The 23,369-nt window shown below is 44.6% G+C and overlaps 1 protein-coding gene across 3 annotated transcripts; it reads left to right on the plus strand.

The window, feature by feature from the left end:
* Positions 1-1,355: 1,355 nt before the first annotated feature.
* Positions 1,356-11,668, plus strand: PDIK1L (PDLIM1 interacting kinase 1 like). Of its 3 annotated transcripts, none has more exons than XM_030539158.1 (4): positions 1,356-1,443; positions 4,012-4,313; positions 6,962-7,261; positions 11,537-11,668. In XM_030539158.1, the coding sequence occupies exons 2-4, from the start codon at positions 4,029-4,031 to the stop codon at positions 11,573-11,575; spliced, it is 624 nt and encodes a 207-aa protein (XP_030395018.1). In that variant the 5' UTR covers positions 1,356-1,443; positions 4,012-4,028; the 3' UTR covers positions 11,576-11,668. The 3 variants fall into 3 exon arrangements, with proteins under 3 accessions (XP_030395018.1, XP_030395017.1, XP_030395016.1); XM_030539157.1 differs by lacking the exon at positions 11,537-11,668 and adding an exon at positions 7,980-10,914; XM_030539156.1 differs by lacking the exon at positions 11,537-11,668 and having other exon boundaries at positions 6,962-10,914.
* The last annotated feature ends 11,701 nt before the right edge of the window (positions 11,669-23,369 follow it).

Below are 23,369 nucleotides of genomic sequence, written 5' to 3' on the forward strand. Positions count from 1 at the left end.
CTGGGCACTTCCACTCTGACTGTTTTTCACAGGCAGGTGCTGGAGAATATTAATGAGGGGTGTAATGAACGCTGATCCCTGCCTGCAAGCCATGTGAAAGTGTTCTAATGAAGCCTGATACCTAACTGTCTGGTGCTATAAAGTCCAGGGGCACTGAACGTTAACCCATTCTGAGATGCGTGCGGTGGTGCTTTTTCTCCTACATTGATCTGGGAGGTATAAGGAAGATGGGACCTCAGCTGCCTGCCACCATCGGTTCTGAACTGTATGTCTTGCAGGTGACATAGTCAGTAAGTGTGTCTTCCTGCTTCCCAGCAGGGAAAAATGCAGACAGTGCCCCTTTAAGGGAAGATACCAATAACCCTGCATCTTCTCGAGAAGAGGGGAGAAGGATCTTACCAGATGATTGCATCCTTCAGCATGCTTGCAGCCCCCTAAAAGGCATGTCCCCATCACACAGTGACAAGGCATAACAAAAGGTGCAATCCTCTTCCCTGCGTGGCAAACAATAAGCTGCAGTCTAAAAGGGCTGCCTTTTCTTTTTAAAAAGGCAAAATAATAGGATTTATTTTTTAAAATGGCAAAGATCTAATTGCAGAAGAGAAAAATGAGAAATACATAAAAATCAGCAGGAAAATCAGCATCTATGAGTGAAAGACACGGTAGGTGTTTGCACAGGGGACGGCAGCAAGCAGGGGCCAGCAGCACCCCCTTGGTGAAGTGGGCTGGGGAGGGCTTGGGATAGAGGGTACAGCCTATGCAATTCAAACCATTACTTCTTAACCGGAACAGAGGTGCTGGTTGGATTTGCAACCGGGCGGGGTGTTGCTAATATATAGCGAGGGAGACTGCGTGATTTCCTCAACCCCCTCGCCCAATGTCTATGACAGCTGTGCTAAGTGGTGTATATTATTCCCCCCCCCCCATTTGATCTGCATCCATGGCACATCATCCCCTCTCCCTCCTTCCTTGCATCCTAACGTGAGCTGCACGAACGCCATATCCACCTCTCGCAAACCAACTCCCCCCAGTCAGGTGCCTTAAGGGGTGCATCCTCGTCTCCCCTAGTCCCTATGCTGCTCTGGGAGCTGCACCAGTGGTGCATCCCTCCTACCACCCCCCGCATCCCTCCCGACACCGATGCATGGAACTGGGGGAACGAGGAGGGATATTCAGCTCCATGCTGCAACCAGAGGCGCGAGCTCCGCGGGAAAGCCCCGCCCAGCGCCCATCCAATGAGAAGCGGCGGCGCGCGCCACAAAGAAGGCGAGGGGGCTCGCCCGCCGCTTCAGCCAATGGCGAAGCGGCAAGGGCAGGGCGCGTGCGGGAGCCGCGTCCCGGCTGCGGCGGGAGCGCGCGGAGGGGGGTGTGTCGGCGCCCAAAGGGTGAGGGGAAGGGAACCCTATAATGGCGGCCGGGCGGCGGGAGCGCGGCGGCGCTGAGGTAACCGCCGGGCGGCCGGCAGGGGAGGGCGGCTGTCCGGGGCGGCGCAGCGAAGGGCAGGCGGCGGCCGAGCGGGCCCGGGGGCTGAGGGGGAGGAGCGCCTGACAGGCGGCCTGAGCAACGCGGCCTCCTGTGGCGGGGGGAGAGGGCAGCCCGAGTCCCACGCTGTCAGGGTGGAAAGGCTGGGGGGAGGGCTCAGGGAGGGGTGGGGGGGCTGAGGCTCAGGAGGGGGCACCTGAGGCGGGAGGAGGGGCTCTGGGGTGAGGCCTCACCTGCCCTGTAGGGGAACGAAAGGGGCTGGTGCCCTGCTGGGGGCTCTGGGGTCTAATTTCCTGCTGCTTCTCCCCTCCCCCCTCCTCCCAGGAATCTTAGGCCAGCGCTGGTTTTGCTGGAGGTCTCCAGGGAGCACCAGAGCACGGGGGGGGGGTTCTGTCATTGGAGGGGAGGGGGGAGCAGAGAGAGTTTCCCACCCTGTCATTTTTCCAGTACTTGAGTTACATGTTGATGAAACACCTGGGCTCGAAACACCAGCGTAAAAATCATTTCACCTGTCAGTCAGTCAGGATACCCTTCCTTTACCTCTCTGATGCTCTCTAGTCATCTGAGTAGAGAATATGTGAAATCTGATATTATGAAACTTGGAGGGGGGGGGGAGGAAGCTTTTTACAAAAAAAGCCAAACAATTAATTTCCAGGGCCTACTCCTATATCCTAAAGACCCCCCCCCCAAAAAAAAAAAAAAAAAAGTACATGATTGGGTGTTTCCTTTGTGGGTCAGCTTTAACCATGTGTTCCTGCTAGCCTCATCTCTGATGGTTGAGTGGGTTAGCACCTATTTAGAATGTCTCTTCTGGGGTGTTAGGTTAGATTATAACATAGGCTGTAACGATATTTGGGAATGTTCTGATGCCATATGAGAGGAGGGACTTGTTGAATCTGGAAATGGCCTTTTTTTTTTTTTTTTGAGAGCAGTGGGAAAGACAGGTGACAGTCTTGATATTTATTTAGCACTGGGAGTGCTTCTGGTACAGTGTACAGTAAACTTATGTTTAAAAGGTAAATTGTGCTCCATGCTCTGTTTGAGCCTGAGATGACCGTGGCTGGGAAATATGTGACTTTCCTTCACAATTATATTCATTTTGTTGGGTTTTTTAATATCAGAATTTGATACTGTTTTTGTGTGCATGTACCTTCCTTTGCGTGTTTTCTAGTTACTTTACCTTAGCATTTAGGCTGCACTATTCTCCATCTGCTTATAACATGATGTTATAGGAGTAGGCTAAATAAATATTACTATCTGAATCTCACATTGTAGTGGCATTTCTGTGGGGAATTTATAGATTTAAATGTAAATCATTCAAGAGCATAAACTCACATAACAAACATGTTGCTGCCAAGTCTCCATATCTTGGCACTGATATGGTCATGACACACATGATATTTGTAATTTATTTTGTGCTGCGAACCTTGTAGATACTTGAAAGTTGCCTGATAATGAAGGTTGCTTCAGAGAAGTAGTCCTTAGTGCATGGTTTACTGCAGTAAATATACTTACTGTGTCACTAACTTTTAAAGATTATTTTATTTCTAATAATCTACCTTGCTATTTTGCCATTTAGTCCATTTATTTTCTCTTTGCAAATCACTCTGCTTGGCCAAACGCCTGGCCAAAGTTTTTCTGTCTGTAATTAGTGTCCCTTTCTGGTTGGCTTGCATTAGTGCAATGCTATTGTATTTTTGGGTGTGTAATCTTGCAAGGAAGATCTTGGGTATATTCCCATGTTTGTTTTTTTGTTTTTGTTTTTAAAATATGAACATACAAATTTTAGTCCAGCCTCTTTCCTTTCTTAATAAAACTACAATTTGACTGTAGAGTGTCTTTTTTTAAAAAATCTTTCCCTATTTAAACTGTCCTTTCATAATAAACTGTTGGAGATGTATTTTAATTTTAAATACAATCTGAACAAACAAAGTACTCCTTTTGCCTCGGTATCAGAAAATCATTTAATAATTAAACTAAAACAGAAAATGCTTACCCATGCTATATGTGACTTTCTACTTAATGCAGTTTGAAACAATGTATAAAATCCCCTAAGTACGGGCTTCAGCCAGGACCTTAGCTGGAAAAATGCTATAATATATGGGGGAAGAAAGCTCAGTGCTCCACTGCAATTGTACACAGGGTTAGAGTAAAAGATGTTGAGAATAAGCAGTTGAGAGAGTATGTGACAGTTCTATCCTGACCTAATACAAGTGAAAGATGATGATGTTGTACCTGAACTGTGAACGTTTTATGATAAAGGCCAGCTAAAATGATAACGCTTGTATATAGTGTATATTATTTGAAAATTCTTCTTAGTCATGGTTTTACTAAACAAGGTTCAGTCTTCTTCATATTGGTGACATCTGAATGTAATGGCTCATTGCAACCTGATTTATATTTGATTAATGAAAATACTGATGATTTTAAGCACAGTGATTAGCCCAAACAATACTGATACAAAGAGAGGAAATGCAGATCAGTCGTCATTCATAGCATTATTATTATTGTTATTGTTTTTGCCCCCAGAATCCTTGACCTTGAAGATGGTGAGTAGCCAGCCAAAGTACGATCTAATACGGGAGGTTGGTCGTGGTAGTTACGGTGTGGTGTATGAAGCAGTCGTCAGGAAGACCTCTGCGCGGGTTGCAGTGAAAAAAATTCGGTGTCATGCTCCAGAGAATGTGGAACTAGCTCTACGTGAGTTCTGGGCACTGAGCAGTATCAAGAGCCAGCATCCAAATGTTATCCATCTGGAGGAGTGCATCTTACAGAAAGATGGTATGGTGCAGAAGATGTCACATGGTTCCAGTTCTTCCCTTTATGTACAGGTACATGAGCCTGGGAGGGGGATGGGAGTAATTTATGGGTATCTAACTGGGCAGGAAGAAGTGGGGAAGGTATAGCCAACTTTTTTTTTTATATGCAGTGTAAACAATGCTAAGAGTTCTCTAGAGCTGTTTGAATACAATGGGTTACTAAACAGAATCCTCTGGATTTTTGGATTTATAGCCATGCAACTCCAGCAGACTTAATGAAAGTCACGCAGCTAAAATCCCATATAGCTCTGACAATAAGGGAATGAAAACAAAATACAATCCAGATACACACTGTTGCATTTTCTGGGTAAAAGCCCTACAGTGGCTCTAATCATGAATGGACATTTCTTAATTTATTAAGACAGACCTCACAAAGATTTCTAAACACCAGCTGTCCTCTGAAGCAAAGATGGTTACTTCCTCTTAGGAAGTCATTGCTTAGGATTCTGCCAGTAACCAGGAAGTTCATTACCAGAGTGAAAGAGAGATTTATTTATTTATTTATTTAAAAAGGGGTGGGGGGCAAATAAACCTTGAGAAAGGTAGCAAAGGTGAGAGGTTATGATAGGAATATATCTGAAAAAGTAAATTCACATATTGTATATAAAAGCACTCTTCAGTGTGTGACTGGCACATCCAGTGAATACTTATCAAATGTTTACTTTATTTATATATTTAATGTGGTAACACATGAGATCAATTGTGTGAGCTGATCAGATATGTAATATTCAGACACTTGTTCCTGTTTTTTGTGTCCAGTGCAGGCCTTCTTTTTTTAAATATTTATCATAATAGTGTTCAATCAGGATTTAGGCCCCATTGTGCTGTACAAACATAGGAAGGCCCCTCACAACTTAGAAGTCTTTTCATTGTCTTTGTTTCATTCATTGGACAATGTTAGACATGACTGCTGGGGAAAATTGTGAAAGTGTCTGGCTCACTGTTAAAGGAACCAGTGTTGTTGACATTTAAACTAAGTGAACTAAAGAAACTTCCTATTTTGGATTGATGGAATAAGGATGATCCACAGGGTACTGCTGGAGTGACAAAGAGCATGGGTTCAAGTTTAATATATTTCTATTTATTATTACTTGTATTATAGCACGTACAGGCCTCAACTAAATCAGAGCTCCTTTGTGCTAGGTCCAAAACCAGAAAATGATACCTGTCCCAGAGAGTTTATAGGTATAGAATTATCTATTGTATTTAGACTTTCAAAGAGGCTTGGGTAACTTTATGGTAAACTTTATAATTATACATGTTAAGATGGGGGCAGTCAAATATCTTGCCCTGTGCCCTACCCAAAAAATAGAACACTACAGAATTGGCCAGATGCAGTATGCAAGTAGTGAAGGGGAGTGCTGCCTTACGAAGCATTTGGGGACAGATACTCAGCTGGTATAAACTGAAGCCAATGGAACTATGACAGTTTAAACTATTTGAGGATCTACCTGTTGGTGTCGTGCCACTGTCAGGGGTAGGATATTGAACTTTGTGGACTAATGGTCTGAACCAAGGTGCTAAATACTAGGAAGACTTGACAGGGATGTATGGAAGAAAAAAATGTACTGCTATGACATATTTCTCTAGAAAGATTCCTCACGACTGCCACAGTTCATCAATTTCGCTGTCATGTGTGGGTAAAATGTGAATATGTAGTTTAAACAGCATTATTTATATTCCTTGCTCAGTCGCTGCTTCTTGCAACCTTAGGAGCACAGCTATATTAACCATGTCACTTTAAAGCTGCCATGTTTTACACTCACTTTTCAGAAGAAAGAGCCTCACTGTGTTGATTCAAAAAGTGTTCCTAGACGGCTATATTAGCAGTTGCTTTGATTTTTGAAAATTCTTTCAAAGTAGCCTTAGTCCAGTGTGTACTGGTAGTATTGTTGTGTGTTAATAACACACATGGTTTGAAATGCTTAGCTTCCAGAATGTGCTGAAAGCCACCTCACATAAGCTGAAGACGCAAATGTACCATTGTGTAATTAGGACTAACAAAGCTGATTAGTTGTTTCGTTAGTTTTCATATAAATCAGTAAATGGAAATTCCTGCTCAAATATATTCCATGCATCTGGGAAAATAGCTAGTTAATAAGTGATTAAAATAACTTCAACAAAAGCAGAAGCCTGTTAGTTTCTTTCGCTGTTTAGCTATGCATATTGATTGTTCTTTGTTAGAATTTATTCATGGATCGTATGTTAGAATTTATTCATGGAGATGGAGTGAAAAGTAAGTTTCAGAGTTCCATTGCATAATATTTCATCAGCAGAGGACAAGTAACTCCTTGGCACTGTATCAATGCTACTTGCTGAAACACTGTATTTGGATTAAAGTTGTTAGAGTGGGTGAATCTAGCTTTGCTCTGGCTGGGACACTGCCCAGATGAGGAGATGATACTTGGGTAGCTTTCAAAATACTGTAATCTGCTCATAGCTATAGGTTCTAAATTGGAATTTGAGCTATGTTTTTCAGGCAGAGAACTAGTAGGATTGTCAAATTCATTGACATTTCAAAATTCATTCTATTTTACATGAAATAGATAAGAATGTAACTTCTCTTTCTCTGTTCGTTTCTTATTTTTTCAGTCAGTAGTTCTCTTTCTGTGAATTATGCTTCCTGAACAGGTATGTGAAATTTCTCTTCCTTGTTGCAGCTTGTAGAGACCTCATTAAAAGGAGAAATAGCCTTTGATCCCAGAAGCGCCTATTACCTTTGGTTCGTGATGGATTTCTGTGATGGAGGAGATATGAATGAGTACCTGCTATCGCGAAAGCCCAGTCGCAAGACCAACACCAGTTTCATGCTTCAACTCAGCAGTGCCCTGGCTTTCCTTCACAAAAATCAGATTATCCATCGTGATCTCAAACCTGACAACATTCTGATCTCACAGAGCAGAATGGATGCTAGTGACTTGGAACCCACTCTGAAAGTAGCTGATTTTGGGTTAAGTAAGGTATGTTCAGCTTCAGGACAGAACCCTGAAGAGCCTGTCAACGTAAATAAATGTTTCCTTTCAACAGCATGTGGGACTGACTTCTACATGGCCCCTGAAGTCTGGGAAGGACATTACACTGCAAAAGCAGACATTTTTGCATTGGGAATTATAATTTGGGCAATGTTAGAAAGGATCACCTTCATAGACACTGAGACTAAGAAAGAACTTTTGGGGAGCTATGTGAAGCAAGGGACAGAGATTGTGCCAGTTGGGGAGGCACTTCTAGAAAACCCCAAAATGGAACTTCTCATCCCTGTAAAGAAAAAATCTATGAATGCCCGTATGAAGCAGCTGATTAAGGAAATGCTGGCTGCCAACCCACAAGACCGTCCTGATGCTTTTGAACTAGAACTCAGATTAGTCAAAATTGCTTTTAAAGACAGCAACTGGGACACGTGACCTCAAATACTCAAACCTCTCAACAGAGCTGCTTCTGTTTTTTAACAATGGTGCAGCCTTTTGTGGCAGCAAAAAAACAAAAGAAGCATGAACTGAGAACTTCAGGGTTTAGTTTTTACCAACTGAATTTCTTTTGATTTGCGTACATTAAAGTAAACTTGAATTGGCCATTTTGTTATAAATACATTTATATGTATATTACTCAAGTGTGGAGGTAAAGATCGTTTATATAAGTTGGCCGAGAAAATTCATGAGTTGAGATGTTCTTGCTTTCCAGAAATATGTTATGGAGTATTGCAGACATTCCAGTTTCCTATACCAGTATTAGGAACTCCCATGGAAGAGGAGGTTTGCATGCTGGTAATGCAAATCCTTGTGCTTTGTAAAGTAAATCTATGTGTATATATTTATGTATATGTGAGTGACTGAGGATGTGAGGTTGCATTCCATACAGAGAAAATGCCACTTTTGTTTAAATTATTTGGTGTGAATCTGGATGGTTGGGATCTGTGAGGAAAACAAACGAAAAGCATACTTCCCTCCCTGCTCCCAAATTAATTGGGTTTTTTTACATTTTTATTTTTATAGCCTATGAACATTAACAAAAAAGGGCCTAAAACTTGACTTTGCAGACAAAAATGCAATGCAAGGGAATCAGAATATTTAAAGGTGCTGAGATGTTTCTTAGCTGAGCATTTACCACCTAGTAAGTTTGTAGCTGAGGGAGTCAAATTACAGATTTATGCAATCATGTGCTAGCTTGTTTGTTAGATCATTAATTATTCAATTTTATTTTGATAACCAAATACTCTAACACCTGAGGCTACAGCTTCCTAACTTGCCTGCACTTGTGCATCTATAATCCAGTAGCAACTACAGCACTTTCGGGATGGTTATTTTATGAACTTGGTTTATGAAAATGTAGATACTTAATAGAGGAATGCAGCAGATAAAATAGTATTCTAAGACTCTTCCCCCTCCCAAAAGAGAGACTGAAACACAATTTTTCTTTGTCCTTTTGTTTGTTACCCAGATCTGTTAGTCACTTGCTCTTCCTTTTTTTCATGGCATTGATACAGTTATGTCACTTAACGTGATCGTGCTGTGGGGCTGATTTAATTAAATGGTGAGCATCTCCATTTTCAAATGTTGGAGAGAAGTCCTAAAATTTAATGTGTGAATGAAATATCGCAGCTTCAGTTGAACCTTTTATGTGGAAAACTTTAACCAATCCTTGCATTGTTTTGCTACATATTAAGAGGTAGTGTTTTATTCCTTTTTATTTTCTTTTTAATCCTGGATGGTAAATCTAAAAGTTTTGAAATAGTACAAGGCTTTTAACCCATCTCCACAAGAACTGATTCATATGTTAATGGAGAACTTCCATGAAGTGTGCATATTCGGGTAGACTAAAACAGCTTTGCAATAGTGTCATGAATGCTCACTAGCTCTGGTTCATGATCTTACTTGCTTACCCTTTAAATTGATCATAATTGGGGGAGGAGACCTGAGACTAAACTTACTCACCCAAATGTCATGTCTAATGGTGAGTAAAATCCTAAAGTTGCAGTGGGCTTGTAAACAACTTTTTTTACAAAACCAAGTTCATGAAATTTTGAAAACTTTCAAAATGAAAAACACTTCTTGTTTGGGTTTAAACAGTCCCCTGGAGTGCTTGCAATCCAAACATTGCACCCTAGTGCTGCTGTGTGAACATCAGAAAGTGAAACTCAACAGTCAGTGTTTACTATCCCCATGAATGAAGTGAAGTCAACACTTTTACCACAAGTGAAAAGTACAGTTTGTCCCTCAAACAAAAAGGGAAGGGACTATGAAGCAGGGTTATTGGTCACTTTACTAAACTTCTAGGAATTTGTAAGAGCCGATTGTATTCTGTCCTTGCACAGTGTAGGGTGATGTAACAGGTTAACAGGGGGCAAGGACCCTGAATTTTATTTTTGAATCACTCTGTCACCATAGGCAAGTTATTTAACTTCTGTGTCTCTCAAGTGAGTATACTTCCATGTTTCAAAGGTGTATTGTATGGCTTATTGGTTCTAAAGCATTTGGAAATCTGAAGATGCTATAGAAATGCAAGGTGGCAATACATTTCAAGAAAAGATATACTGTCATGTTGAGATGTTGATAGAACAAATTGGGCCAGAACCTTAGCTGGTATAAATTGGCATAGATTACAATAGTGCTTTGCTGATTTATGCCAACTGAAAATTGGCCCCAGTCATCTTGAGCAGGCTTATAGTGATATCACTGTCTTTCTTGCATGTGACTTTGTCTATAAAGGTAAGGTTGGGAGTTAAACTTTGTAATTAATAAATGGAACTTATTGGAAGTCATTTGTTCATTCTGTTAATGTTTTATAAGTTGAATCAGTACACCAAAAGCCCCAGATTGCCTTTAAAGACAAGGGCACACCGCAAGGAGGAAGGTAAAACTGTGACTGTGTATGCAGTGTTACTGTACAATGTATTGGTAACATTTCGACATTGAAAAGTTGATGCTTTTTTGAGGGTTATGTAAGATGAAAGATCATGCCCTGCTAGAACTACAAACTCTTGGAGATTTTAAAAATATCAAAGCAGGGATACTAGTTTGTTCACTAATGTACCCTAAAATGTTAGTCTGTCTTGGATTAATATTTAGCACTTACCTTTTTTGTGAATCAGTTAGTCTCCTCTGAAGAGTTTCAAAGGATAACCATGAACCTGCTTCTTAACTTCTGTTGAGAAATTAATTTAAAGCGATAGTTAATGGATCATAAAGTAGAACTGTTGATTTCCCAAAGTGTTTCTTTGCACTAATTGCCACTTTAAAGGCTGAGGGTACCTATAGACCCTCGCATGGTGCTTAGTCTAGTGGTAATGGTGAAGCTGAGTGTTTCAGTGGTGAACACTGAATGCGAGTCCTTGAGGTCTGTGGTTTTTTGTGTGATTGTTAGTTTGTTTTTTTATTATTATTATTTTTGGATCTTTGTAAAACCTTTGATAAATCAAACTATTGTAGCAGCTACAAAGTAATTCACCAGCATGACACAAAGGTCAAGATATTCATCAGCACTTCAGAAAGAAAAGACTTTCTAATCTTTCTTTAAAATTGTAAAATATATTTTATGAAGAATTTATAAAGGGAGAAAATTATTGTGTAATTTATTAAGTTCATGACTGTTTTGAAATAAAATCTGAATTTAAATGAAACCTTTGGAGACTAGTCAGTGTCATTGGGTTATATATTTAACTGTCACCTAAACTAGAGATTTCTTTATCTGTTCAGTCACTTGCTTGCCAGGAAAGGACTATTGAATACTATCAGTTTCTTAGTATGTCATTTTGTTAAATAAATTTAGTGCTTTTATGAAAGGTGCTAGATTGATGTCTTTTAAACCCTGAAGTCTCTTCTCCATTCTTGGCAGAACTCATTTTTTATTCGTTTTTGATAACTTTGACAGATAATCAGTTTAAAAATAAACTGTTTTTTTAAATGTTCACAGCTGTGGGAAGTTATGGAGGGGTCAGACAATAGACATTGAGATTCAAAAAGTTTAAAGCTTTATAACTTTTAAAACACAAATTGTCAAGATCACGTGTCAAAATATACAAAACACTCTAGTAACTTCTTGAGCAAGATTTTTCTTTCTTTGCCTATCTGTAAATTTTTTGTTAATGAAGAAAATATTTTTTTCATGGGTTTGTAGGTGTATGGTGAAATTGATGTCTACCAACATTTACTGATTCAAAATCTAATCCTTCCAAGCCTATCTCTATTCATGGAAGATGAATAGCATCAATAGTAACAAGTTTTCTTTTGGTTTCCCATCAGTGTGCCACAAATCTGACAGCGGGGACTGATGAGACATGAAGATCAACAGCTAATTTTCTTACCAATAGAAATGGGCCATGTCCATTTGGTCCCTGTTCTCTGCTGAGGCTGTTAATGAGGGTCTAAGTCATGGTGGTCTTATGCACAAGTTTTCTTACCATTAAGAATTTATAATGTTAAATATATTTAAAAAAAAATTAATTGGGGGCAGGGGAGGGGTTACACTCAGAGGCTTGCTGTGTGAAAGGGATCACTAATACAAAAGTTTGAGAACCATGCATTAGAATGACCTTTGTACTGTTAACTTATGCTCAAATACACACCAATGGGAGGTTCATCCTAGGGGCATGTCTGTGTTGTGCACTGGAATAGTCAGACTTATTCCAGAACGATGCCACGCACTATTTGGAATGTGTGTGGAAATTGTCACCAGCCCAGCAATGATGTCTTGCAACATTAGCCTCACTGCAAAGGATTGGAGGGAAGCATTAAAGAAAGGTGCTAACTGGCACTTCTCCTTTCTCAGGCATAGCATGTGTGCACTGCAGAATGCCTAGATATGACCTTATTGTTTGAACTAATCTGGTTTTAAGTTGGAGCTGGAAAAAAGCCTCCCCAATCAGAGGGCAGCATCAGTTGCTTAGACAGATACTGGAGCCTGTTAGATGTAATTGACTCTTTTGGGGGAGGCATGTGAAATGACACTGACTCCTTAGCACACTGGAATCCTTGGCTAGGGCTTCTAAGCACTACAGTAATGCTAATAATTATGATAAATCTTCTTTGTGATGAGTGGAAATATTATAAAAATACTTTCCATGATTAATTTAAAAAAAAGTATGAGTGTTCCAGACTGAGTGGATAGTACAACTAGGGTGAGAGGAGTAATGTGTAGAATAGCAAAAGCTGTAAACTTTATAAATTCTATTTCCTTGTCTTCTGACTCCCCTGTCCGTCCACCAAAGAAATCTTTCATCTTTGCCCATGCACCTCAGTCCTGACCTGGGATCCCCCATCTATCCCAGTGGAGAAAATGGACCAGGTTCCCAGCAGTGAAAGACTTGTGTGCTAAAATCAATAAGCTAACGAATTCCTCCCCCTGCTCCTTAAAGTATATATTTTTTGCTACAAGATGAAACTGCTTGATTAAATTCAAGGCAAAAGTAAATTCCTGTCCCACCAATGAAATAGAAAATGTTTTTACTAAACCTACATCAATTCCAAATATGTATTACAGGTTAACGTTTTTAAAACTGAAATTAATTTGAGTGATGGAACTCTCTGGCCCAGTAGTTAGATGCATTGAAGGCCACATTTTTGGTAAGTTAATACAACTACTTTACTTCACTCATTTTGCATTGTGTTAAACTGTAATCTGAGCTTGCTCATTCTGTACGTATTGGCAGGGCGTTTCTCTTTGGTACTGGGGTTGTGAACTTTACTTGTTTTTTGTTTTTGCTTTCTGTGTTCATTTAAATAATGCTCGTCTCTGTGCATCGGCCAATCAGGGCTCCTTCCTAAATTGCAGTGTAATGATAGATGGTTCTTTTGTGGTTTAGATAAAATCCTGTCTGAGGAAACCTACAGTAATTATGCCCCGCCCCTTGGAACATTGCCCTCGTTTAAAGTGCTGCACTTTTTTCCTTCTTAACATTGACTGTTTGTGCAAGCTCAAATGAACCTTGTAATAACAATCTGCATATGAACTTGAGAGGCTTTTGTGTACTGTTTTTCTTTCCTATCAAGGATTGGTGTTCATGATTCTTTTATGCTTGTGTGCGCTAATTAAATGTCTTTCTAAACTGCTACTGGAGAGCTGTAAGAGAGGAGAAAAGGGTAATGAACTTCTACTAGAATACAAAGGATACTGCTTCAAGGTAAACTCTCAAAAGATGTTTAAACACAAACCATTTTAACAGGGCCCCACAGCTTGCAGGAGACACTGCCAAGTAACATGTGCTGTGCCTCATTTTCAGTCATGGAGTGAGCAGCTGATGCAAAGTGCTGGTTATTCTTATAGGTACAGTTCCCACTAGTTATCAAAGAGGGATTTGTTTCACCCCATATTGTATGCCACAAAATGCCTCTGTGTCTGACCTATCTGGTGAATATTTATGAAAATGCATTAGAATAATAATACCCAGCTCTTACAGTGCTTTCCATCCGTAGATCTCCAAAGTGCTCTATGAATGAGATCAATATCATTATCCTCATTTTAGAGATGGGTAAAGTGAAGTACTGAGGTGAAGAGACTTGTCTAAGATCATCCAGCTGGCCAGTGGTAGAGACAGGAATAAGACCATTGGTCTTCAGAGTCCCCGTGCAGTGCTCTGTCCGCTAGGCTGCAGTGCATCCGATTGGCTGGGAAACTGCTGACTAAAACAGAAGATAACTGTAAGGAATATTATTCATGACAAATAGTTGTGCCAATTCTAATATTTACTCAGTACGACTAACATGTTCTGTTAGCTGTAACTTGGAACTTTCAGATGTCCCACTGAGTAATATTGAGCATGGCCACGAGGTGGCACATTATAACCATGATTTTTGCCAGAGCCTCCTTGGGTTTTGAATTGCCTCACATTAGTGTTGATATCTAGCTCGTACCTAGTACTTTTCATCAGATAAAGTATATTTATTTTACTGAAGATGAGAGATTTAAAAAACCCCATTAAATTTACAAAAATAGAAACGCTGGGGGCAGACAGAGCTTACGTTTTTGTTTTCAGTGAGAGCCTGGAGACTGACATTTTCTGTACAGCAGTGTAAGCTTTCCCCCAGGCCACTCCACTTATGTCTCTCCATGTGCCACAGAAAGTTTCTGGGGGAGTCAAGGTAGCATATTCAGTCTATGGCCTCTCTGCTGTTACTGCCACAATGTTCCCACTTGTGATGGTGGCTTATTGATGTGCAGTGGCGTCTCCAGACACCCACGCTCCAAGCACGTGCCTGGGGGGGCAAGCCAGATGGGGTGCCCTGCTGGTGCCTGTGAGGGCGCCAGGCAGCCTTCAGCGGCTTGCCTGCAGGAGGGAGGTCCTGTGGATTCAGTGGCAATTCGGCGGTGGGTACGCCAAATCCGCGGGACCAGCGGACCTCCCGCAGGCAAGCTGCAGAAGCATCAACTTCCTGGACACCATGATCAGCTTCAGCAGTTGGACTCTACAGACAACTACATACAAGAAACCCCCTCATCACCTCACCTACCTTCACAGATCCAGTAACTGCTCCAAGCACACCAAGAAATCTGTTATCTGCAGCCAGCACTCGGATACTATAAAAGAGGCTCTGAGGAGAAAGTCTGGCATGTACACCTTAATACACTTAAAACTGCCATTACTGAACAAGGACACCACCCGAGAAGTAGATCATAGTATGGAATGGATCCCTCTAAATACCTCAAGATAACCTCCTATACCCTTAGTTGTCACCTACCACCCCACACTGGAATCCATACATGGTATCACAATTGCAACTCCTGAAAAGAAATTTCTCTAACCAAGCTCATCATCAGAATCAAGCTCCACCAGATTGGGACTCACCAACTCAAAGTGGCAGCAGAGCCTGCCATAACACATCAGCAAGGTTTTGATCTATCTCCACTGCCCGGAAGATCAATTCTCTTCCTCCCCCCTGCCCCCCCCCCCCCCCCGCACATGCACCTTTCAAGTTCCATGGGACCTATGCATGCCTTTCACAACATGTGACATACCTCATCCAGTGCACTAAATGCCCCAATAACAACTGTGTGTGAAACCAACCTGTATGCTCTTGAATGAACTCGCACAGAAAAATAAGACCAAAACCACCCTATCTTCTATGGGCAAACATTTTTCACCAAATGATCACTCCATATCTAACCTCAGTCCACATTCTCCAAGGAAACCAGCACAACATCTTCAAAAGATGAGCTTGGGGAAAGAGGCGGGGCAGAAGTTAGTCTCGCCAGCAGCAGCCTGCCATGGAAGTCGCGGCAGCCTGTAGCATCGAGCTTCTCTGACCCCACAGGAGAGAGCGGGTGGGGGCAGAGAAAGCCGGGCCTGGGGCCATTGTAAATCCAGTATTGTCACATAGGTGGCGAGTTCCATACCCAGGTGGTTCTCTGGCACCAGCAATATTCAGAGCTCAGGGACCCAGCTCTACCAATATTTAGGGCTGGGGGGGAGACCCAGCCCTACCTGTGGCCCCCCCGGGCCCTGACTTGCTGTCCCCACCCCCCGTTTGCCTTTCCTGGGCTCCAGAGCAGAGAGGCACTGAGACACTGTCTCTTCAGGGCAGCTCCATGTTGCCTCCCTGAAGCAACTGCAGCCACAGAGTGCTAGTGCCCCTCATCTCACTGCCAGGGCAGACTGACTCTGAGCCTGCCCTTCCCCTCAAACCCTTCCCTTTTCCGGCAGGACCCTCCAGCAGCACAGCCGCCCCCCTCCCCCACCGACCCACAGTCACTGCTCCTGCCCCATGCTGGGCAAGGAGGCAGCCCCCTCCCTCAGCCCCAGTGAGGCTACAGTCAGGGGCAACAGCAGGGGAGGAGGTGCACGCAGCACCCCCGGAACCCACCACGGGGGAGGTGGGGGAGATTCCTGGACCTGAGAGAGGCCCTAGGAGCACATGCAGTGACAGTGGTGGGGGTGAATGTGCTGCTGGGGGGCAGGAAAGTGGGGCTTCTCTCCCAGAGCTTGCTGCTGCTGGCAGGGAAGGGCTGGGGGGAGTCGTCCTCTCTGGCCCCTGTCCTGGAGCAGTCTGCCTGCACCCCAAACTCATCCCCAGCCCTGCCCCACCCCAGAGCCCACACCCCAGCCAGAGCTTTCACTCCCACCGCATCCTCAACCATCTATCCAAGTCCTGAGCTCCTTCAGCACCCCAAACACCTTATCCCCAGCCCCAGACAGAGCCCTCACCCCTACACCTCTACTCTTGCCCTGAGCCCCCCCACACTCCAAACCCCTCATCTGTAGCCACAGCCTTCACCCCTGCACCCCACTCCCCTGCACCCCACTCCTCTGCACCCCTCCCTCACCCAAACTCCCTCCCAGAGCTTTGGGCAGGTGGGGGGCAGAGTTTTGGTGGTGCCCAAACTCCATCCCCCCAAATTTCTACAAACCTGCTACTCATGCCCAGGGCTGACCCCTGTGGGATCCTGCTAGGTACACCCACCATGTTTGACAGTGAACCACTGAGGACTTCTCTTTGACTATAGTCTTTCAACCAGTTGTGCACCCACCTTATCGTAATTTCATCTAGACTGCGTTTCCCTAGTTTGCTTGTGAGAATGTCAGGAGAGACTTTCAAAAGCCTGACTAAAAATCAAGATCTATCATGTCTACTGCTTCCCCCTTTGACCCCTCCCCCTGAGTTCTCTTTCCAGCAGCTGATAGGATTTTATACAGCTTCCCATCACTCTCACCCTGCCATTCTTATTTGGCCCACTACAAGCAGAGTCATATGTTCTCTCTCTTGCATTTTGGCTCATACTGTACTCTTCGAGCAGTCAAGCCATTCTATCTGCTAGGAAAAATCTGATATGGCACTTTCGAGTGGCAGGTATATCGACTGTTCAGGAGTCCTTACTAGCAAGTCATCTAACTCTGGTCAGGGAAGGACTCTGAGATGTCATGGTAGTAAAAATACCTGAGCTCTGTTTATGCTCTAGCTTGGTGGTTCTCAACCAGGGGTTCACATACCCCTGGGGGTATGCAGATGTCTTCCAGGGGGTACATCAACTCATCTAGATCAGTGTTTCTCAACCTGGGGTTTGCAGCCCCAGGGGAGTCACAGGGCAGGTTTAGGGGGATTGTGAGTGCAGGGTCAGCATTAGGGATTGGCAAGCAGGATGCCCAGGGCCCCAAGCCAACAGGGGCCCCACGAAGCTAAGTTACATGCTTCAGCCCTGTCTCCTGGGGCTCGGCCTTCAGATAAGTCTCACATGTGAAAACCAGGCTGAAGTACAATGTTTATATTCCAATTGATTTATTTGATAATTATATGGTAAAAGTGGGAAAGTCAGCCATTTTTCAGTAATAGTGTGGCTGTGACACTTGTATTTTTATGTCTGATTTTGTAAGCAAGTAGTTTTTAAGAGAGGTGAAGCTTGATGTACGCAAGACAAATCAGACTCCTGAAAAGGGCACAGTAGTCTGGAAGAGTTGAGAACCAGGTCTAGCTTGCACTATTGCTAGCGCTGGTGGAGAATTACAGGTCAGGATTACAGGTCAGCCCTGAAAGGCCGCCTCACCATGCCCCTTATATAATGTTGCTCTGAACCCTACGGATACACACATGCATCTGTGTTTTTTTTTAAGGGTACACTTTGTAAAATGACAAAATATTCCACCCACAAATATTATAAGCATGTCCTCTCTTGCTCTCTAGAGCAAAACCTTTGTCGCATTATAAGTGCTAGCAGTCTCTCTGGGCAAGAAAAGGTTTGGTGGTGAAGCACTGGAATGGGTCACCTAGGGAGGTGGTGGTAGAGGTTTTTAAGGTCAGGCTTGACAAAGCTCTGGCTGGGATGATTTAGTTGAGGATTGGTCCTGATTTGAGCAGGAGGTTGGCCTAGATGACCTCCTGAGGTCCCTTCCAATCCTGATGTTCTATGAAAGCTTTTGTTAAACATGTAAAATCTTAACTAAGTTACAGGAAGAAAAATTGCATTCATTTTCATCAACGCAGCAAGCTGACAGCTCGCAAGAGAGCCTGTCCTTGGGAAACAAGTGAATTTTCCAATTCTATTCAGAGTCAGAAGATGGCTGTCTTCCAGAGGAGTCAGGATGTCTCACTTTGGGTACGTCTGCCCTGCCGTCTGACACGCGATTGCTGCACAGGTAGACCGACTCATGCTAGTTTCACCCATGCTACCATGGCTGAAAATAGCAGTGTGGGCGTGGCAGCATGAGCTAACAACCTGAGCATGTACCCAGGGTTCTGGGGTGCTGGTACAGCCCATTCTGCAGCCCCTGCAGCTGTGCCTACACAGCTATTGGTAGCTATGCTACTGTGAGTATGTCAACGTGCTGCAGTCACACCTCACATTGCAGTGTAGACATAGCCTGTGTGGCGAGGGACTGTTGCTGGAGATGCTGGAATGACTGGCATCCCGATTGCTTCTGATCACTAAAGATCCCGTCTCACTTTTTGCAGGAATTTGGCTGTAGGCTGGCTGTCCAGGTAAATTTCCATCTCTGGAAAACATTCTCCCTCCTCTCCCTGCAGTCTCGACTGGATGCAGCAACTTTCAGTTCCTCTCCCACATGTTTCTACTCTGTAGCCTTTCAAATTATTTCTTGCCTGATCATCTGGGGTAAACTAGAACTGCATGAAGTCCCTAGTGGTCTTGCTGGACTCTTCCATTCTTCTTCCCTCCTGGTTTATAAGATGCTTTGTCATGGGTTGTAGGTATGTAGATATCCGTGTGTACATATACATACAAACAAGAGAGTCCTTTGCATGTATAGTTGTCAGCATTGCCCACCCCAAATGTTTCATGTGTTGGGCCCACCAAAAAGCATAAGTTTACAAAATAACAAATGTTGGGTTCTCCTGATGTACTCCCTGGCTTTTCAGCTTTTAGAATCCACATTTTCAAGCATTTTTCCTGCCAACGTGAGGGCTGGAGAGCTTGTTTAACCCTCCCTCCCCTGAGATTCTCAAATGATCACCTGACTCCAGGAGCTGGGACTTTAAGGAAAAACTCCACATAGCAAAGCCACATGATAAAACTGCAGGAGTGGGCAAGACTACTCACCACTGCATATTAGGAGATACTTTGTGATGGACGTTTAAGGTAGCTTGCTGCCTCAGAGGTGGCCTCTTGTGAAGGTTTCACAATAACTTGTGTTGCTGCATTGTCAAGCACTTTTGGGTGAAAAGCACACTATATACAGGGATCCCATCGCTCACTTGTGAAAGCAGCCCCCTCTCGATGAAGGAAGATAGCTGTTCTACACTGCAAAGCAATAGTACCTACCTACCCACCCTGTCGGGTAGGAGAGGAAATTCTATGCATCCGATGAAGTGGGCTGTAGCCCACGAAAGCTTTTGCTCAGATAAATTTGTTAGTCTCTAAGGTGTCACAAGTACTCCTGTTCTTTTTGCAGATACAGATTAGTGCAACTGCTGCTCTGAAAAGAGGAACTTGGGATCCAGTCGAAACTGCAAGCGGAATTTGAGATCAGCAAAGTGAGCAAAATTTTCCAAAGCACCGAAGTGAGTTTGGCTGAAAGTGAGGGGGATTTAGGCACTTCTGAAAATTGTTTTCCAATGTGTTTACAGTGGGCTGGAGCCTTACACTGATTTACACAGGCTAACTCCATTGAAGTCAGCGGATCTGTGCTAACTTGCGACCAGCTGAAGATCTGGTTCCATACATATATAGCGTCCTTGGTCAGGGTTTTTCTGGGATGTTAAGGTGTCTGTTGGGGTGATTACCAAGTACTACCACAGAGCATTGATGGGAGCAATTGCAGGGTATTCTTCCTTGGAAAGCGCGTTGTGTTGGTCCCCTCTGGATGGAGGAGGAGGACACCTGAAAGTGGAGGTGATTTTCCTGGAGTCTCTCAGGCAAAGGCAGCACTTATGCTACATTCCAACAAGTGAACTGCAGCCCCTGGACTGCAGAACCTGATAGTCATGCCATGTACGGCCGAGCCAAGCTACCTTTGCTTTACTATAAGAAAGTGAGTGGTGGAGGAGAGAGGCAGTCTGTGCTCAGTAAGCCTGAACCGCCGCTGCTCAGGGCTGGAAACAAGGGCTTCTAGTTCTTTGCGGCTCAGCTGAGCTGAGAATAGAGGCAGCACTTAGGGATTTAATTTAGTAGGGCAGCAAAAGCAGACACACTCCCGAGACTCCAGTCCCGGGAGCTGCTCTCTTCCAGTCTGCTAAGGGAAGCTGGAGCTGGCTGGGATATTGCTGCTGGTAGATGAGGCCTCAGAAACCTGCGCTGTTGCACCTGGAGAGGAATGTTGGCTTATGGACTAGGGCTTTATGGCATGATCCGATTCAGCATGCTTTGTGCATGCTGTTGGCTTTGGTGGGAGCAGCTGGGGGCTATTCCTGCGTGTGCTTTCGTGGGTCTGCCTGCCAGGAAGGCGCAGGCTGCCTTCAGAGGTTTGGTAAAAGGGCCATGCATTAGCAGGAACAACCCCCATCTGCTCGGCTGCTGCTATTACTTACCTCTGTCTTTACCAGAATAGCTGGTGGAATTCCAGCGTGGTAAACAAACTGAGCGTAGTAAATAGTGATTCATGCCGCAGAACTAAAAATAAGAGAGGATGTTTTTAACACTTGGCATTTCCTGCGTGGGACCTTCCTGTCCCAGAAAGTTTGCTGAGGGATTCCTCATTTCCCGCTCTGCATGACCCTCTGACTCCCCCATTCTCACTCTTCACACAACTGTTGACCGACACCTGCAAAGCATGAGAAGGACCAAGCCTGTGGGCCTGGCACTCAGGTGTGAAATAGCTCGCTGGGGTTTTCACACCTCGTCCCATCTGATCTGTGCACAAAAAGCTGGGATCAGCAGTATCTGATTTGCCCTGTTCTCCAGCCCGACCTGCCCAGCTTTCTGCAGTGACAGGAGCAATTTGCTCTTCGCAAGTGCTGTCCACCCCCTCTGGATACCAAAGCACTTTACACACACCAGCTGAGATCACTGCAGCCGGGGATGGGGGTGAATTCATTCCAGAAACACGGACAAGTTAGCAGCCTGATTATTTTTTCCCAGAGGTGCTGGGCACCCTTGGCTCCTACTGCTGTCAATGGGGCTCCACCCCTGTGAAAATCAGCTCCCACGTGGCTTGCCCAAGCCATGCACAGTGACTCTGTGGCAGAGATGTAGGACTCTTGGCTGCCAGGCTTATGTCTCCTTCACTTGTATGGAGAACCACCCAAGTCTGGGGTTAATATTATCTCTGTAAGTACATGGAAAGCGCAGTCTAGCAGTTAGAGCAGGGCCCTGAAAATCACGACCATTGGAGTCTGATTTCTGCTATGGACTTCCCGACTGACCTTGGCCAGGGCCATTGCTCTGGGCAGCAGGTCCCTCAGGAGCAGCAGCAGATTCAATTACTGCATGTTTGGGAAGTGCTATGAGATCCTCTGCTGGAAGGCACTAAAGAAGGGCAGAAAGTTGCTCTCCAGCTCAGCACTTGGTGGTCTCCTGTTGCTACACAAGCAGCTGTAAAAAAGCTCTTAAGAAGAATCATACGGATGGTATTTTCACAGTCCATAAAGGCTCCCACCATCCCCCACAGGGTAGCGTAGCGTCGTTAGCAGGAAGAGCCAGCTCAAAGCTCAGCCATTGCTAGTCACTGTGTGCCCTCCCGATGGCACTCAGATCTCTTCCCTTCCCTGCGAGCTGAGACACTGGCGCCCTGCGTGCAGCTGCCTCTGTCACTTTCCCTGCCGGAAGCAAAGGTCGGACTGCAACTCATGTGTTCTCTTTACCAGTTGCTCCTTTATTATTTCAGAGGGGCTCAACGGAGACTTCCACCCCCGTGATGATGTGCCAGGGGAAGCCAAAGTGAAACACATCCCGTTAGTTTTGCTAAGGCCCCAATTCAGCAAGGCTCCAGAGAATTGGAATTCAGCAGCTGAGTGGTCCCATTGGCTTCAATGGGTCTAATTGTGTCCTTAAAGCTATGCACATGGATAAGTCCCAGGCTGAATTGGGGCCCGATACTCCAGAAGGCCCCAGGGATCCGTGTAGGAGTTGCCTACTGACATGGGAGGTTGTCTTTGATCATTCAGTGCTGAGAGTTTGAACCATCTCCAGCCCTTTCGGGCCTTGTGCATGCTGGGAACAAAATCATTGTCGCTATGACGGTGTCTGAGCAGGGTTGGAACCAGCAGCGTTCTGGCTTGTTTCCTTGAGCCATGCTGGCTAGGCGTTTATCTGCCAGCAGTGGTGCTGATGGTGGAGTTGGCATAGCATGGTTCTCAGAAGATACCCCTGCCCTCAGTCGTCGGGGAAAGCAGACCGAATTTTGCTACCAACACCAGCCTTGTCTGCCGTAAAGCTCCCACCAGAGCTAGCACTGTCCTGCTGGGGCTAGCATCACGTCTGTGACTGTCAGTTGAACTTGCTCTGGGGCTGGAGCCTGTCCACCATGCAAGACCCAGCCACATTGGGACATTTCTTTGATCTGACAAGGACCCCTACCATGAAGCTGTTCCAGTGTAAATGGGCCCTAATGTAGTCTTCCAGTTCACAGGGTCCTTCGGGCCGGGAAGAAGCAGCGGAGACTTGTGTACGACAGGTGCCACAAATAACCAGGCAGAATGGAAGTGAAGTGTCCCGTAGGATAATCCCAAGTGTGAGAAGGGTTCAGAGGCAGTCTTGCCCAGTCACAGCAAGAACAGTGGGAGCTGCCGCGCTTGGGTCAGTGAGAGAGATGTGAAGTGAGCAAGGGGAATGATACAATGCATGCAATAAATGCACCAGGGAGCAGGCTGGACAGATACGGTGGGAAGAGAACAGGGAGCTGGAAATAACTGAACAAGGGCCAGACCTGTAATCATCACTGCTAGTGATTTGCACCAGAGTGGTACCTAAAGGCCCAGCCGTGTTGTCCTGGGTGCTGTCTCCTTGCTCTGTGTCCATACGAGCCCTGATCTCCCGCTCCCAGGCTGCATTTACACTATAGCTATGCACCATGCCAGCATAGCCAGCTCGCGTAGGTGCAGGCTACGGCGACTGGATTTGTCATTGGAGGGACACCGCTTCCCGGAAGGGCGTTAGTTAGGTGGAGGGCAGCCCTCTTCTGTTGACTGGGGTTGTGTTGGCGTAGCTCCGTTAGCCAGACGTGGCTTTTTCACAACCGTGACCGAGGTAGCTATGCCG

This window comes from Gopherus evgoodei, chromosome 20 (genome assembly GCF_007399415.2).
Source record: "Gopherus evgoodei ecotype Sinaloan lineage chromosome 20, rGopEvg1_v1.p, whole genome shotgun sequence".
NCBI classification, from domain to species: Eukaryota; Metazoa; Chordata; order Testudines; family Testudinidae; genus Gopherus; species Gopherus evgoodei.

Coding starts and splice junctions, on each gene's coding strand:
- PDIK1L (XM_030539156.1), top strand. CDS start 4,029: ATGGTGAGTAGCCAGCCAAAGTACGATCTAATACGGGAGGTTGGTCGT. Junction 4,314..6,961: donor GTTCTTCCCTTTATGTACAG/GTACATGAGCCT, acceptor TCCTTGTTGCAG/CTTGTAGAGACCTCATTAAA.